At 34.4% G+C, this 17,898-nt stretch overlaps 2 protein-coding genes across 16 annotated transcripts in view; one reads left to right on the top strand and one right to left on the bottom strand.

The window, feature by feature from the left end:
- si:ch211-132g1.3 overlaps positions 1 to 17,898 on the top strand; it is a 69,988-nt gene that overhangs the window by 26,433 nt on the left and 25,657 nt on the right. For 2 of the 14 annotated variants that reach the window (XR_012405224.1, XM_021475925.2), the window contains exons 1-2: positions 16,135 to 16,318; positions 17,261 to 17,554. Coding sequence is in view for 13 of the 14 variants with exons in the window: in XM_021475925.2 (XP_021331600.1) it covers positions 16,249 to 16,318; positions 17,261 to 17,554 (364 nt within the window). In the remaining variant the exon portion in view is untranslated. Of the gene's footprint in view, positions 1 to 3,246; positions 3,327 to 5,406; positions 5,557 to 7,551; positions 7,786 to 8,288; positions 8,592 to 11,324; positions 11,592 to 13,089; positions 13,153 to 14,101; positions 14,357 to 16,134; positions 16,319 to 17,260; positions 17,555 to 17,898 lie in introns of those variants that run through there. The other 12 variants (XM_068220981.2, XM_073949303.1, XM_073949301.1 and 9 more) reach the window with 12 other exon arrangements.
- LOC141384207 (T-cell surface antigen CD2-like) lies at positions 157 to 5,008 on the bottom strand. Of its 2 annotated transcripts, none has more exons than XM_073949309.1 (6): positions 4,851 to 4,984; positions 3,603 to 3,902; positions 3,281 to 3,471; positions 2,120 to 2,171; positions 1,831 to 1,975; positions 157 to 1,073 (listed from the first exon to the last, which is right to left on the bottom strand). In XM_073949309.1, exons 1-6 carry the CDS (start codon positions 4,906 to 4,908, stop codon positions 1,067 to 1,069), a joined length of 753 nt encoding a protein of 250 aa, XP_073805410.1. In that variant the 5' UTR covers positions 4,909 to 4,984; the 3' UTR covers positions 157 to 1,066. The 2 variants fall into 2 exon arrangements, with proteins under 2 accessions (XP_073805410.1, XP_073805409.1); XM_073949308.1 differs by having other exon boundaries at positions 164 to 1,073; positions 1,835 to 1,975; positions 4,851 to 5,008.

The raw sequence follows: 17,898 nt of genomic DNA, 5'->3' as shown, positions 1-17,898 counted from the left end.
GTGGAACTTTTTAGGGATTCTCAAGTCAAAATACCCCTCATGCTTGTGAATAAATTTAACCTCAGTGTGTCTCTGCCCTTTTGAAATAAGGCTTGGGAAATAAGATCTCCAGTATTCCACTATTCTGCAGCAATAACTAGATGAGACTCAAGACAATACTTTTGAAAATGCTTTAATCAGAGCCAGGAGGAGGAACTCCCTCCAGTCGAGCACAGAAAAACAAGAGTTTGTGTACAATATAGTGCATTACATGCATGACAAACAACAGTCTTATCCTTTAAACAATGAGATCAATATGTTACAAGCGAAATAATAAAAATATAAATGGATATTTTAGAATATTTCAACCCAAGTCATGGCATTTATATTCAGACAAGAGTTGTTTTCTATTTGGTTTTCACACTTGCGATTTGAAGAAATCATTACAGAGAATATATTTTCTGAAGCATATAAATATACAGGTAAGGAATGTTGGTTATGATGTATTAATTTGCCATGTAAGAACATGCCTAAGAGACATTGCAGGTTATTGTTTATTATGGTAGGTGGTTAGCACTGTCGCCTCACAGTAAGAAGGTTGCTGGTTTGAGCCCTGACTGGGTCAGTTGGCATTTCTGTGTGGAGTTTGCATGTTCTCCTGTTGGCGTTTCCACTGCACCAACATAGTAATGTTTTGCATTAAATTGATTAAAATATTTTTACACAAAGCTCGATTACTACAAATTGACTTGATTATTTTATTCGATTTTAAGTTTCAGCCCTAATTCCTATAGTGCTGGATTATAGCTGGAAGGGCATCTGCTGTACAAAACATATGTCAGAGTAATTGGTGGATCATTGCACTGTGGCACCCACTGATTAATCAGGGACTAAGCCAAAGGAAAGTGAGTGAATTTTCTGATGTACATAAAAGATACAAGAAAAAGGATGGTTATGATGAATAAAAATGTAATTTATTATGTAAAATCATGTCTATGAGATGTTGCAGGCTGTTGCTTTCTTATGTTTCGTAACATTAACGGTTTCATAGTCTGTTTCTTCATCATTTCTGTAGACAAAGTGGGTCTCAAAACCTGTGATAAAATAGAGAACACAAAATTAATCCTAATGTTATTGGTTTAACATCCAAAATCTGAATTTATCCCAGAGAAGCAATCAAACAGTTGATTTTATTTGTTTTAAAGGTGCAACTTTTTTCTTCTTTAGTTTCAAAACCCGGAAAAACTATTACACATTACACAACTTAACATTTTTAATCTAATGCAAAATACTGATAATTGCTCAGTGTGTCAGAATTATTAGCCCTCCTGTATATTTTTCCCCCATTTTTGTTTAAGGAAGAGCAGATTATTTCAACAGCTTTATAAACATAATAGTTTCTAATAACTAGTTATAAACATAATAGTTTCTCATCTCTAATAACTGATTTATTTCCTCTTTGCCATGATGACAGTAAATAATATTAGACTAGATATTCTTCAAGAGACTATTATTCAGCTTAAAGTGACATTTTAATGCTTAACTAGGTTATTAGTTAGGGTAATAAAGCAAGTCATTGTATAATGATGGTTTGTTCTGTAGACTATCGAAAAAATATAGCTTAAAGGGGCTGATAATATTGACCTTAAAATGGTGTTTAAAAAATTAAAAACTGCTTTTATTCTAGCCGAAATAAAACAAATAAGACTTTCTCCAGAAGAAAAAATATTATTAGACATACTGTAAAAATTTCCTTGCTCTGTTTAACATCATTTGGGAAACATTTGAAAAAGAATAAAAATTAAAATGAGAGCTAATCATTTTTCTTTACTGTATATCTTAAAAATGTACTTGCTTGGTTGGTTCTTCTTGTGTTGACCATAACTTCGACATGCACAGCAGATGAGAACAGATAATAGGAGAAGCAGAAGAGCTCCTCCACCTGCTAAAATGCTCAGCATAACCCAGAAATCTAAGCAAAGGCCTGGACTGCTACCTGTAGGATAAGAACAGATGTAATCATGCAATCAATAACAAACAAGTACATTTGAATTAAATATATTTAATACATTTAAAATTTACAAAACACCTAGTCAGTACATTTCAGGAGTGAGAAGCATATGCAGTAAACTTTACTTACTTGAGACTGTAATTCTGTTGCTATGTTCTCTGCTGACTGGAGAGGACTGCACCTATATATAATACATAATATACACATATAATATATTACAGATAAATTTTATTTTGAATTATATTTAATCCTAACCAAGCTAAAATAAATTAACATACAAATAAATAAGTAAATAAATCAATACGGTAATAAGTAAATAGAAAAACAGAAATCAATATAACAATAAATGCTTAAATAAATAGAAAAACAAATAAAAATTACAGTTTAAATAATAAAATATGGATTAAAAACATAATAATTACAAATAATTAATTTATTGACCTAGATATTTCAATTATTTTATTGAGTTTAATCCTGTTGTATTAAATCATGTATTACTTGTATTTATTTTTCTATTGTTACATCAGTTTTTCCTTCAGTTACCTATCTATCTATCCATCCATCAATCTATCCACCCATCCACCCGTCCATCCATCCATCCATCCATCCATCCATCCATCCATCCATCCATCCATCCATCCATCCATCCATCCATCCATCCATCCATCCATCCATCCATCCATTAATCCGTCGGTCCGTCTATCTATCTATCTATCTATCTATCTATCTATCTATCTATCTATCTATCTATCTATCTATCTATCTATCTATCTATCTATCTATCTGTCTATCTGTCTATCTGTCTGTCCGTCTGTCCGTCCGTCCGTCCGTCCGTCCGTCGGTCCGTCGGTCCGTCGGTCCGTCCGTCCGTCCGTCCGTCCGTCCGTCCGTCCGTCCGTCCGTCCGTCCGTCCGTCCGTCCGTCCGTCCGTCCGTCCATCAATCATCCATCCATCCATCCATCCATCCATCCATCCATCCATCCATCTATCTATCTATCTATCTATCTATCTATCTATCTATCTATCTATCTATCTATCTATCTATCTATCTATCTATCTATCTATCTATCTATCTATCTATCTATCTATCTATCTATCTATCTATCTATCTGTTTACCTACCTACCTACAGCACCCATCCACCCATCCACCCATCCATCCATCCATCCATCCATCCATCCATCCATCCATCCATCCATCCATCCATCCTGTCTATAATGTGTGCATTTATTAATTAATTAATTTAATTTTTGCAGGTTTTGTCTCTTTATAGCTGGCAGGATTACTTACACTGCATGAGTACCCTTTGTTCTTCTTCATTTTAGACCGCATTAACGTAAGATAAGGTTTTGTTTCATCCTTCAGGATCTTGTCATCTTCATACCAGAATATATTCAGATCTTTATAGTTTGCAGTGTCACAGATGAGTATTACGCTATTAGTTGTGCATTCACGCTTCACAGTAGGTTTAGGAGTCTTCGCTGTAACAGAAACATGATGTTATTTGCAGATTCACAAACTCCTACAGAAATGTACAGTGTTATATAGTAAAAATATTGCAGAGAAGATTGTAGTTATTATGTTGGAAGGCTTTAAAAATTTGTCTTCTCACCATAAACTTTCAGTTCCACAGTTTCATCCCCAATCTGTTGGCCATTGGCATTAAAAGCTTTGTATTTATATGTGCCGGTGTTACTCTGATCAACACTTATAAATCGTAAAGATCCGTCTTCTTCTATTGTTAATCCTGCTGGAGGTTTTCTCCTGGATCCTTTTTTCCATTCAGCTGAGTTTCCATTACTGGAGGTAAAGGCCCATCTGATATCTGCAGCTTTTTCATTGTTTCTTGTTTTTCCATAAATGCTGCAGGATGTTCCTTCTAGCACTTGTTCTCCACATGTCTGTGCTGAGACTGTAATCAAATGATTTTAGGTTTATATTGTATATACAGCTGAAGCAAAAAGATTAGCCTTCCTGTGAAATTTAAATGATTTTAAACCTATTTCTCAAGTGTTTAATGAAGAGAAGTTTCTTTTCAACACAACTGGATCATTCAAAAACAAATGTTTGTAGGTATTTAAAATCTAACCAAGTCAATTGTGAATAATAATAACACAAACTCACAACATTCAGGAATAAATATGGTTGAAGCAAAATGATTAGCCTAGATTTGTTAAATAGATATATTTATTAAAATAATATTTTAATCACCAAACATATTTAGAAATTGAAAGATAATACAATTCAGGTGAAATATAAGTGAAATATTGCAGAAATAAATTACAACCTACAAAATTTCAACTATTTTTTTTTTGCTTCTCTTGATTTTTCCTGCTGATTACATTTTATATTTTTAATATTATATAATATTTAAAAATAAATAATAATTTTAATATTTTTCTAAAACATAAATTTGGCTGTTCTAGTTTTTGGACTGTTATCATAAGTTATTTAGTAGATAAGCTCCAGATTTGGCTTCAGTACTAACTAAACTAATGTATGTATACAAATATAATGTTGTAGAGCTTCCTATTATAATTATGAATTTTCAAGACAGATTTGTGAGAGGTGTACGCATATATGTTGAGCACTGTATAACCAGCTGGAAAGCAAATGAGCCTGGATTATGAACACAACGTGCTGAATTAGAACCTTTTAGTCTGGGCATGCCAATATGCCCAGACCAAAATTAATAATTAATAAACGTTCTTATATTTTAATTTCAATTTATTCTTAATTAATAAACGTTCTTATATTTTAATTATTTATTATAATTTATTAATAATAATAATTTATTCTAATTAAAATTTAACCCCAACAGTCTGTTCACACGTCTATATTAAGAGAAATCAGAACCTACCAGTGAGCGCGGCGAAGTCACAGAGGAATAAAAGCAAGAGATTGTGTTGGCAGCTCATTGCTCTACTGAATACAGCAAATACTCAAACCTTTTGATAATCGACTAAAGAAAAGAAAGAGTTTCCTGTTTGTGATCATAAAGTTGGTGATGGTTTCCTTTTCTTTCCATGCCCAGACTGCAGGTAAACCTCTAGCTGACGTCACTGATGTAAAATGAAAGTGGGTACGTTTTAATGGTTACTTTCTAGTGTTTTATAGGACATATTCCTATAAAGGGATGTAACATGCTCACTGTATACAATCTCATATTAGTCTTGAGTGATATTAGAGTACTATCGCATCCATCATTTCCCCAAAAATGTATTTTAATATGTTTGAGATGAAGTTGCTTTCCGATTCTCTCCGGAACAATACATGCGGCTGGAGGCGTGCAGTGCAGAGTCACCAGTGTGCAAGAGTGGCAGCTGTAATGAATACATCCTGTCATATCACTGTAAATAAAACAGGGGAAAAACGTGGTAATCGTAACACATTGACGTCATCGCTGATCATTCTAGATTACTCCCAGGAGCGTAGGAGGCATTGCATTGCAGTGACAGACATCTCATTGCATAGGAGGGCCATTCTACACCTGTTGAAGATGTTTTCAACGTCCTCTGAGATTCAGCAAATGGAAGGATGTTTTGTGACAAACCTTACTTTGACAGGTATTTTGGGAAAATGATTTGGAAGTTGGGGTGGCACGGTGGCTTAGTGGTTAGGACTGTTGCCTTACAGCAAGAAGATCATTGGCTGCGTCCGAAACTGCATACTTCCATACTATATAGTATGCTAAAATCAGTATGCGAGCCGAGTAGTATGTCCGACTTCATAAAATTCGAAAATCAGTATGCGAGAAGTACCTGGATGACTGCTTCCGGTGGATTTTGAAATGCGCATTGCATGCACGCTGCGCTATCCCATGATGGCCTGCGAGAGAATTCATGAATGGGACTGAAGCGACTCACCTGACGCAGGTGGGTCACCTGACCATGACAAAATGGTGGATGTAGTACGTCTGAACTCCATTCATACTTTTCACATTCATATTGTATAGAACTCACTTTTCTATTGGTCGAGTAGTACGTTTAAATTCGAATGCAGTACCTAGTAAGTAGTAAGCGGTATCGGACGCAGCCAGTGTTTCAATTCCCTGCTAGCCAGTTGTTATTTCTTTGTGGAGTTTGCATGTTCTAACTTAAACAAGAATAGCAAAAACAAGAAAGTAAAATTAATTAAAATAATTTAAAAATATTAAAATATAAATATGTGGCGAGGCAGTGGTGCAGTAGGTAGTGCTGTCGCCTCACTGCAAGAAGGTCGCTGGTTCAAACCTCGGCTCAGTTGGCGTTTCTGTGTGGAGTTTGCATGTTCTCCCTGCGTTCGTGTGGGTTTCCTCTGGGTGCTCCGGTTTCCCCCACAGTCCAAAGACATGCGGTACAGGTGAATTGGGTAGGCTAAATTGTCCGTAGTGTATGATTGTGTGTGTCTGAATGTGTGTGTGGATGTTTCCCAAAGATGGGTTGCGGCTGGAAGGGCATCCGCTGCGTAAAAACTTGCTGAATAAGTTGGTGGTTCATTCCGCTGTGGCGACCCCAGATTAATAAAGGGACTAAGACAACAAGAAAATGAATGAATGAAAAATGAGTTGAAACAGGTGTTACGTGTTTAAGTTATTAAGTTATTAAATTAGATGAGACGTAACATTCAGTGAGTCTTTAATGATGTTGGATGAAAATGAGAACACACAACCGATGATAAGGGAAACAAAAATTAAGTATTTATTAGGGATGCACCGATATGGATTTTTCGGCCGATACCGATAACCGATAATTCTTCAGACTTGAAGGCCGAAAGCCGATATATATTGGCTGATAATTATAAATATTTCAAAATGTTATTTTTGTATACAGCAACCCTCATAAAATATTGAACTGCTCTTATGAACTGAATAGTCTATACTTAAATATAGTCTATAGTCTATACTATACAAAAAAGTACACCTGTAATCAAAGCTGCACATCCCCCACGTACTACAGTGATGCCGAGTCAAAACAGTACAATTGTTGGGTCATCTTTCGCTGGCCTTTTTGGATTAAATGAACCTAATATTTAAGTAAAAATGACCAATTATTGGGTAGAAAACCAATATAGGGTAAAAATAATAACCCAATTAGGTTATTTTAACCCCTGATGTGTTCTGTACCATATTTACCCAGCAGTAGGGTTAAAAACAAACCAATTTGGGTAGTTTTTAACCCTGTGTTTTTAGGCAGCTGATAATAACAGGTGGATTTTAGTAAAATTCGTCACTTGTCAATCATTCTCCAGTCCTCCATTGGCCAGACATACGTCCTCTTTTTCTATAAATTCTTTGCACAACATTAAAAAGCACAAGACTTGCAAATGCTGTGCCCACAGTTTCTTCTTAAGTTAATTTTGGACAAGTGTTTATCTACTTCTGCATAAAAGCTTCATTAGTATGCACAGCATATCACACTCATACAGAATTTCAGTAATTTATAACCTTTAATTAAAGCAGTACAAATAATTCTTTAATGAAAAGAAAAAGAGACAAAAATAATAAACAATATATTCCTTTTTCCCAACGTTTATTTTGAGTTTTTTTTCTCTCGTTTTTCTTTTGTGTCACATTAACACAGCTTTACTACCACAAGAGGCAGTAAACAACACAGTCAGTGATCTCCTGATCCTACAGACTCAGGCAAACAAAAAGCGCTCTGTTATACGCGCTCAAAAGACTCACAGATGCAGGAATACATTACATATTTACAGAAAACACAGGAGATCGATCCAGAGGAGGACAAACAGTGTGAAGATGTTCTTCAGGGGGACCAATATTCTCTGGATGTTGATATTCTGGCGATCTGCTTCAGGTAAATGTTCAGTTTTGTGTTTAGATGCGTATACAAAGTGCTGTAATGGGGATGAAAGCTGGAACTGAATGATTATTTGACAAAAAATGGCTAAACAGGCTTTGCTTTGAAGGTAATGGTAAAACAAATACAAATAAATAGGATTATATTTAATAAAACATGCAATTTTGCTGAAGGATAAGTCATCCATAAGATTTAATTAAAGTAAAACACTAAAATAAAATGTGTTTCTATTAAAATCTAATTAAATTGAATGGTTTTATGTTTAATAAAGTGCTTAAACAGAATAAAAGTGTTTTAAAATGACAGTAAACAGACTTAAATGTATATTTTGATCACTCTGTTTAATTAAATATCATATAAATGAAGAATAGACTGCATTGTGACAGCTTTGGTTTGGTTTAAATAATGATAAATAGAGATTGAGCTCAGATATAGTTCTCTAATGAGTATCATTTCTAATACAGTGTAATTTCTCATCACCGTGATTGTCTGATTTACAGGTGATGATGTGACGAATGCTGTGACAACTGATGTTACTTTCACTCCGATTGTTCCGCCTCCTAGCACCAGCAGCATTATATGGAAGCACAGAAACAATGCTGGAGTTGTTGTGAAAGTCATTGAATGGGACCAGGATGATGGCAGAACTGAAATTCCCAACCACAACTTCAGAGCCCACGCTAGTCTGAACAAACACACTGGAGAGCTCACTCTGACAAATTTACAGCTCAAACACACTGGCGTTTACACTATTGACATCAACAGTAAAGAGCAGAGAAAGCACTTCCGCCTGACTGTTATGGGTGAGAGAAACTGCAGCAAATGTTATCTATATTTGGAATAAAATATATAATTTTCTTTATGCTTATTTTTATGTATTTATTCATTTAATAAATATTTAAATGCTTATTGCAAAATGTTTATTTTATTCAGAGTCCAAGGAAGTGTGTTTAATTTCTATTAAGTTTAACATGAACTAAAATGACCAAAAATACACAACAAAAATAAAATCAGTATGAAAATATTAGAAGCATATATAAAAATGTACAAATACAAAGCCTGGACAGACAAAATTTGGAAACTAATGTGTTGTATTTAAGTCAAGTGTATGTAACAAAAGTTATTTTAATATTATAATAATAATTCAGAATCCAAAGCCAATGCATTTGAGCTGGGACAAATACTGATAATAAAAATAATGTAAAAAAAAACAACAACAACTCGTTATCTAGTTGTTAGTTATCTTTTTGATATATATATATATATATATATATATATATATATATATATATATATATATATATATATATATATATATATATATATATATATATATATATCTGGAAAGTATTGATACAGTATTTATTTGTCACAGCCTTATTCTTAAATGGATTCAATTAATTTATTTCTTCAACATTCTACACACAGTACCCCACAATGACAATGCGACAATGACAAAGAGTTTTGAAATTGTTGCAAATTTATTAAAAACATAAAAAGCTGAAAAATCAGATGTACATCAGTACTCCTTTGCTTAATACTTTTTTGTTGCACCTTTGGCAGCGATTACAGCCTCAAGTCTTGTTGAATATGATGCCACAAGCTCTATCAGGGTGGATGGAAAGCGACGATGTACAGATCACTTCAGAAATGTTTAATAGGATTTAGGTCTGGGCTCTGGCTGGGCCACTCAGGGATGTTCACCGAGTTGTTGTGAAGCCACTTCATTGATATTTTGGCGGTGTGCTTTGGATCATTGTCCTGCTGGAAGATGAACTGTCGCTCCTGTCAAGAGCACTCTGAAGCAGGTCTTCATTCAGGATGTCTCTGTACATCGCTGCATTCATCTTTCCCTCTATCCTGACTAGTCTTCCAGTTCCTGCTGCTGAAAAACATCCCAACAACATGATGCTGCCACCACCATGCTTCACTGTAGGAATGCTATTAGCCTGGTAATGAGGGGCGCCTGGGTTTTCTCCAAACTTAATAACTGGCATTCACTTTAATAAGGTCAATTTGAGTCTCATCAGAGCAGAGAGTTTAGTTTCTTATGGTCTGAGAGTCCTTCAGATGCCTTTTGGCAAATTCCAGGCAGGGAGTGTCTTCAGTCTGGCCGCTCTAATATACAGGCCTGATTGGTGGATTGCTGCACAGATGGTTGTCCTTCTGTAAAGTTCTCCTCTCTCTGTAGAAGAACGCTGGAGCTCAGACAAAGTGACCATCGGGTTATTGATCACCTCGCTAACTAAGCCCCTTCTCCCCTGATCACTCAGCTTAGATGGCTGGCCAGTTCTAGGAAGAGTCCTGATGGTTTCAAACATCTTCCACTTACAGATGATGGAGGCCGCTGTGCTCATTGGAACTTTCAGACCAGCAGAATGTTTTCTTTGTGCCTCGAGACAATCCTGTCTCTGAGGTCTACAGACAATTCCTTTGTCTTCATGCTTGGTTTGTGCTTTGACATGCACTGTCAACCCTGGGCCCTTATAGACAGGTGTATGCATGTCTAATCAACTGAATTGAGCACAGGTGAACTCTAATTAGCTGCTGAAACATCTCAAGAATGATCAGTGGAGACAGAATGTACCTGAGCTCAATTTACAGCTTCATGCCAAAGGCTGTGAATACTGATGTACATCTGATTTTACAGCTTCTTTATTTTTAATAAATTTGCAACAATTTCAAACACTTTTTTCCCACAATTTCAAACACTTTTTTCCCACAATTTCAAACACTTTTTTCCCACATTGTCTTTATGGGGGATTGTGTGTGGAATGTTGAGGAAATGAATTAATTGAATAAAGAATTAAAATTTAATACAATTTAAAATCATAAAAAATTATAAAACATAAAAAAATGTGGAAAAAAGTAAAGCGCTATGAATACTTTGCGGATGCACTGAATGTATGTGTATATATATATATGTATAGTATTAGAAATGACAGAAATTAGAACACCAATAGATAAAAATCAATAGTCAAATTAATAATTTAAAACCAATTTATTGACCGTATTGGTCAAATTGTTTAGCACATTGGTTAACAAATACTTTTAATGTTGCTAATAAAAGTAAAATTGGCTTTATGAAATGAATAATAATAAATTACACAACTTTTATCAATATTTTTGCGGTCAATATTGCTTTCACTCTCAGAAATAAAGGTGCAAAATGTGTCACTGGGATGCCACCTTTTCAATAGGTACACTTTTGTACTATATAGGTGGACAGTAGTACATTTAGTTAAACTATTACGTTAAATTAGTTAAATTAAACTAAATTAACTATTAAGTTAAATTAGTTAAATTATTAAACTATAAAAACATTTAAAGTACTCTGAGGTACACATTCGTACTTTTTAGGTAAATAATATGGAATTAATATGATATTAATATACCATTTAAGGACCTGTTAGAAACAAAAAAGGCCCAAACCAGTGACAGATTTTGTCTAGTATTTTTGAGAGTGTTGTAAAGAACATTTGGACCAGAATCTAAGTATGTTGCTCTCTATTTTTTTTTTCTATTATAATTTACAGATCGTGTCAGCAAACCTGATATAAAAACAAACTGTGATCTGGAAAACATTCCTGTCTGTTCTCTGAATTGTGAGGGCGAAGCTTCCTCTAAGAGTACAGTAATCTGGCAGAACTCAGCCGGACAGACGCTAAACAGCAGAGATCCTAATATGAGGACCATCAAAGTGACCAACAGCAGTAACCCTGAGGAGTTTTACACCTGTACACTGAAAAACGCAGTCAGCATGGAGACCAGTGATCCAGTCTATGAGAAGAAGCTGTTTTATGGTAAGCTGTATGTTTTAAGGCAGAAAAATAATTAAGAAACATGCTAAGTAAACATACTTGTTTATCTGAGAAACAAATACTGACATCAGTTATTTAAGGTGTGTTCAGTGTCAAAATGTCTGTCTTTGTTTTGATATCTGTAACTCCGCCCACTGCCAGTTTAACCAATTATATTTCAGCACCATAGGTTGGCTTGGCATTTCAGTCATGAAGGCTGTCTCAGTGTATTTGATAGCAGCCAGAAAAAGACCTCTGCAGGACAGCAGCAGACTCTGAAATGAGACGCAGATTTAGAATTATAAAAATACACTCGAAGTGCGTTCAAATTAGCAAAAAGTATTAATATTACAAACAATATTATAAAAAACAGAGCAGCTTACATTGTAAGGCTCTCCAGGCACTCGCTCCTGCTTTTGTTGTCAATCCAGCAACAAAGAATGCTAGTAGGACTTTTAATTTGCCAGTAACCTGGGTTAAGCGCTTCCGGCGAATGGAATGCCAATGCAAAAACCGGTGCGTTTAAGGTCTGTTTTCTTTAAAAATCAGCGATCTCCACTAGCTGAGTGATGTCCGATTTAAAGTGGGCCTCAGATTGTACAAGAAGAACTGCATTAAATTACATTTTCCGCCACCATATCTTTATAATATGAGCTTTTATTTTACCCCAGTATATTCAATGGAGCTTCTGCTCTAGCCTGCGGATTCTGACGGGCGCGTGCGAGTAAACGGCTTTTTGTCTCGTTTCACGATTGAGCAATTAAATAAATGCCAAAGTTTATTTAACTGAATGTATTTTAATAACATTACAACATTGATGCTGTAAAAGGAACCATATAAAATGGAAAAAAGTTCACAATAACAGGTCACCGGAAGTTTATCAGCATGGGAACAGCACTAGCTCGGCATATACCCCATTGTGTGGAATGCATTTATTACAGTGTAGACACAGATTAGCTGATTTCTGTACAGCCTCATGGGTAATGTAGTTTTTCCGATGTTAAAGATGTGAATAGATCACTGCGTTTTTATACAATAAATACAATTATTTATATTGTAGCTCACAATAGGTCGGTAAAAGTAAGTATTAGTTATTAATTTGCCCATGGATAATATTAAGGAGCTTTTTTTTTATATATATAATCAGACTGTTTAATGCTTATTTTAATACATGAAAACACATTTTGTGAACAGTTGTACGGTATGCCTCTCACACCAAAAATGTATCACCCAAATACATCATAGGATGTTTACAGTACATTTACATTTGTGTACTTGTGGCCACATCTGTTGTTTACTGAGGTTGCAATTTAATAACTAAATTTATAATCCAATGTACTCTTTTATAACTCAATTTACCCATTAACTTTTAACCTTAATAATCTAATAAAATTTGCCATGAAACACAGATAGCGAAAATTACTTTTCTGATTGTTATGAACATCTCGTAAAGCAAATGATCAAAAAATAAAACTGTATTGTTTGTTTGTTTTTTCTTTAGGTACAAACGGACCATTAATTGCCATTCTTTCGACTGTTATAGTTGTCATCTGTCTGATTTGTGGTAAGATTATATTGTGTTTAATTTTTGTTTCATTTTGTTAAACATTTGGACCTTTGACTCATACAGAAATTATCCTTTTCGTGTGAGATGTACATTTATATTTACTTGCAATTTGTTAGAACATGTAAACATGTAACATGTAAAATATGTTAATAACTAAAAAAAACTATATCTAATAGACTGTATGACCTTCAAAACCTTCCAAATACAATCTTTGACGCCTCTTAAACTTCAGACTTCAAGGAGAATATAGCATTTCAGAATGATTTTTTGTCCAATTTGCGATTGTGCGAGGTATTTTAAGCAAAAATTTCACTCAGGAATTCACTGAGTTGTGAAAAATGGCATTTAACTTTAAATTCTAGAAAGACTTTTATGTGATATATGAGCAATATCACATGTGAAACAGTGCGATATGGCTGTATATCGGCACTGGTGGGGAGCGTGCGATGTGCCTTGGTGCCCCCACCAGTGCCAATATACAACCATATTGCACTGCTATGAGTGTAATATTGCGTTTATACAACAGTTTGACGGCATACTTGTGTATATAAAAACAAAAATAAACATGGAGAGTCTCAAAAAACCCTTTTGTATGAGGAACTACTTCTTCCGCCTTGGATTGAAATCATAAGCTGACAGTTACACAGCTGAGCGTGCATCTTTTACACTTTAGATCTGTAGTGTCTGCTTTTTGCTGGCTGAATGTTTTGCGGAGTAATACATAAAGGGTAAAGAGGCTGTACGGGTGCTGATATTACTTGAATATATCACGGCTATCAGCCAATCAGATTCGAGAACTAGACAGAACTGTTGTATATATGTATATATATATATTTATATATATATATATATATAAAATGCAGTAGTACTTGGAGTGTGTTTGAATAGCGTGTGCTCGATTTATAATTTTAAAGCATTGATCATTTTTCTGTTTTTGTTCTTGAAGGTGTCTGTGCTGCTTTCTGTAGGAGGAGGGCATGAATGAATGAAGCTGCGGATGTTCATTACAGATGCAAACTCTTTTCCACTTATTTCCCTGTGCCTTAGATCTCAGCTTGACTAAATCAACTGGAGCTTTCAAATATCTTTCAACTACCTTTACTTCTGACTGTTGTCATTTGGTATTTTTGTTGTGGAACATGTTGGTGTTTTTCTCTGAATCTGCTGTAATGTATGCAAATAAAGACGAGGAATAATATTATGTCTCCTATAGAATCTCTTATTGCCATCAAGCAGAGAGTTTTGGGGTAATTGTGCATCAATAAGTAGCCGTAATTTCAACGCTTATGGGTCACACTTTACAATTAAGTAAATATTCACTAAAGTGAATTAATAATGAACAATACTGGAACAGCATTTATTAGTCATAGGTCAACATTTTCCATTTCTAATGCATAGAATTATTCAAATAAAATTAATGCTTGTTATCATTAGTCATGATTAGGGTTGGAGCTAAACTCTCCAGGACACCAGCCCTCCAGGACCGAGTGTGGACACCCCTGGTCTAAAGCATACAATCATTAATGATTCACAATAAAATGGTGTAATAATGAAGTAAATATAATTTGATGTTGACTGTAAGGCCCGCAGAACCACACACGTTTTAGGCAAACACAATCTAGGACACACGATTTAGGCAAACCATATATGGTGACTAACTCTTTAGCATTATCGCCACCTATTGAATTTTATTGAATTTTCAGTTTCTGAACTGAAATTATGTAAATAAAAATAATTGGTTAAAGACACTTATGACTTTCCTCAACTTTGTTCATATACACAATGAAAACATTATAGACCGTCTAATTGCTGGATTAAGTGTAATAAACTAATTCAAGATCTTAATATTATCATACTTGGTTAAAATCACTTTGTTGTAAAATATAAAAAGCAAACAATAATATGTCACTTTAAAATAAATAAGCCTACTAGTTAATAATTTAAACAATATACAAAGCTATAAACTGATTATCTTAACTGATAATCTGATTATAATTAAAAGTTTATATATAAACTATCTTTTACTAAACTGTCACAGCTGTTAGTTTTTTTTTTATTTTTATGAATAGTTAATTTGTTCCTATTGCTAAATTTTGGTTTATAAAGAATTTATTGCCTACTATAAATTACTACAGTATTAAATGTGGGAAATCATTAATTAAAAGATTATTAGAAAATTAAGCTAATAAACACTATCAAATCGCTTGAGTAAAATATTAATATTATACTATATATATGTTATATAATGTTATACATTTGTTACATGTAAAACGATTTTTATTACATATAATGTATTATTGCCTTTATTAACTTGCTATTATTTCCTTCATCAAAAATTAATCTATTATATAAATCAAACCTGTCCAAATTAGATCGTTCAGCAAGGCCAGCAAACGAGTATCTGCCGTATTATTGTCAGATAATAATGACTGATCAGCTATAATGACTGATTAAAAACTGTTTAGTATATTATATTGAATGGCGATCGGAAACAACGCTCCCCATTCACCCGTCTCGATCGCAATATTTGTGAAATAAAGTAAAGTAAACACTATTGTTTATTGTGTACAATATTTATTAACCATATATATCAAAATATATCGATGACGATGTTCAAAAAGACGTTAATAACATTAACATCAGTCGTAACCATATGGTTAGCCTAAATCGTGTGTCCTAGATTGTGTGCGCCTAGAACGTGTGTGGTTCTGCGGGCCTGCAGCTGGATATTATTGACTGTGGTGGAGGAGTCAAAAAACTTCAATATCACAGACAAATAAACTCGTGAGCAACTTGACCAGCGAAGGCCAGGCTGGAAATGGCCAAAATCCGTCTAAAGCAGCCTGGTCGACCAGCTAAAACCAGCCAACCAGCCCCTATATGGGGCCTTCAGCAGGCGCTATACCAAATCTCGCCACAAGATGGCCGCAATAACCCCTGAAGCTTTCCACTAAACAGCGCCCCTCGCCCATTGGTTTCGGTTTCGTTTCATTGCTTCCTATGTCCGCCGACATTCGTCGTAGGGTGTGTTTCCCCTGCGCGGCTATTTTTGGCTAATAGTATAGAGAAATAGCTTCATAAAGTACAAATTGTATGAAAATGTTCCTTCTAAGATACTCGGCTGCCGCCCTATGCTTCGTGTTCGCCTTAGGAGCAGTTTCAGGTAACTTATTATTGTGTTCCTTAACATCTCATCTGAGCATAGCACCATGCTAACGGTAATTAAATTCTACCGCAAATATATGTAGTTATTATACATATATAGTTATTATAACGTTATTATAACGTTGTAACGCGGGTTATCTTTGTCAAGTGATTGGATTATGTTTGCGGTTGTGTTCACGATAGTCTTTGTGGTGATCTACATTAGTGCTAGATTAGCTATCGCTAGATTAGCTATAAGCTAGCATCTAGGTTATTGGGCCTACTGTACACAAAATATGTAAACTCGGTAGAACATGATAATATAATGTTTATCGGGGTTCCTAGTGCGGGTCTTGATATGTCTGCAATGTCTTGACTATTTAAAAGGTCAATTAAAGCTATTGAAACTCGTGGAGTTCAATATAGTTTTTGTTCAAGTCGTGGAATATCGGGGACTTTTTGTTTGTCACATTACGTTTTAGTTTTCATTTAATGAACCCTGGATGTTAGACTGTGTGCTGTAATTTAGTTTATTTTTCAAAATCTGACTTAAATTATTATATATTTGTTTTGCATAATATTTTTATCCAATAATGGCCGTTAGATTCATGAAAATGTATATTCAAGTTCAAATAATTTTAATATTAAAACAATCAAGTTAATTCTAATTTAGAAATTCTGTGTTTTATTCAGTACAAGTCAGAGATTTTGGCTAGAAGTGGGAGCTCTGGATTATGACCACTGTACATTAATATTACCCATTTTACAATCAGTGACTTGAATAATCATCTATTTTAATGTGTTTTTGACAATTCAACACCATAGATACTGAGGAATGTAGCTTGGAGCTTATATTAACGTAACATTGTTATGTCCTTGTACAATTGTAATTTTCTATAGAAGTAAGCAGTACAGAGATTTGATTGTTGACTAAAATACTCTCTCATGTTTTATTCATTAGGCAAAGAGGTGAAAGCAGTGGGTGATGAAGTTTCTTTTACTCCAGCCAGTCCTATCACTAAAGGAGCCAGCATTATATGGAAACACATAAGCACTAGTGGAGCTGTTACCAAGGCGATTGAATATGATGAAGATGGTGTAAATATCTGGAATAATAACTTCCTCGGCATCACAAGTCTTGATGAGAAGACTGGAAAAATCACTATAAAAAACTTAACTTTTTTCCACACTGGAGTTTACACCATTGACATCAACAGCAAAGAGCAGACACAAAGATTCAGCCTGACTGTTAAAGGTGAGTCTATATTGATTGTATTCAGATTATTATAATTACACTATTAAAATCATCATGTTTTTATTTATTTGTTTTAAACACTGAGCTTCACAGTTTAACACTGTGCCTGTTTCATAGCAAACTACTTTTACAATTAAATTGAGTTTAGCAGTAATTGTTGTTACGCTTACGAACATTGATGTTTTTTTATGTGTTTTGGACTTTGCAGTACTATGTATGTCTTAGAAATGTCCTGGTACATGTTTCTCTTTATCATCTCCTATAGTAGTGTTTTCAGTGCTTGTGTCATGTTGTAATTGACCTACAATGGTACTGTCATATTTACTAATAGTGAAAATCATTCA

This window comes from Danio rerio, chromosome 1 (assembly GCF_049306965.1).
Source record: "Danio rerio strain Tuebingen ecotype United States chromosome 1, GRCz12tu, whole genome shotgun sequence".
NCBI classification, from domain to species: Eukaryota; Metazoa; Chordata; class Actinopteri; order Cypriniformes; family Danionidae; genus Danio; species Danio rerio.
This window is presented reverse-complemented; position numbering and strand designations above follow the sequence as displayed.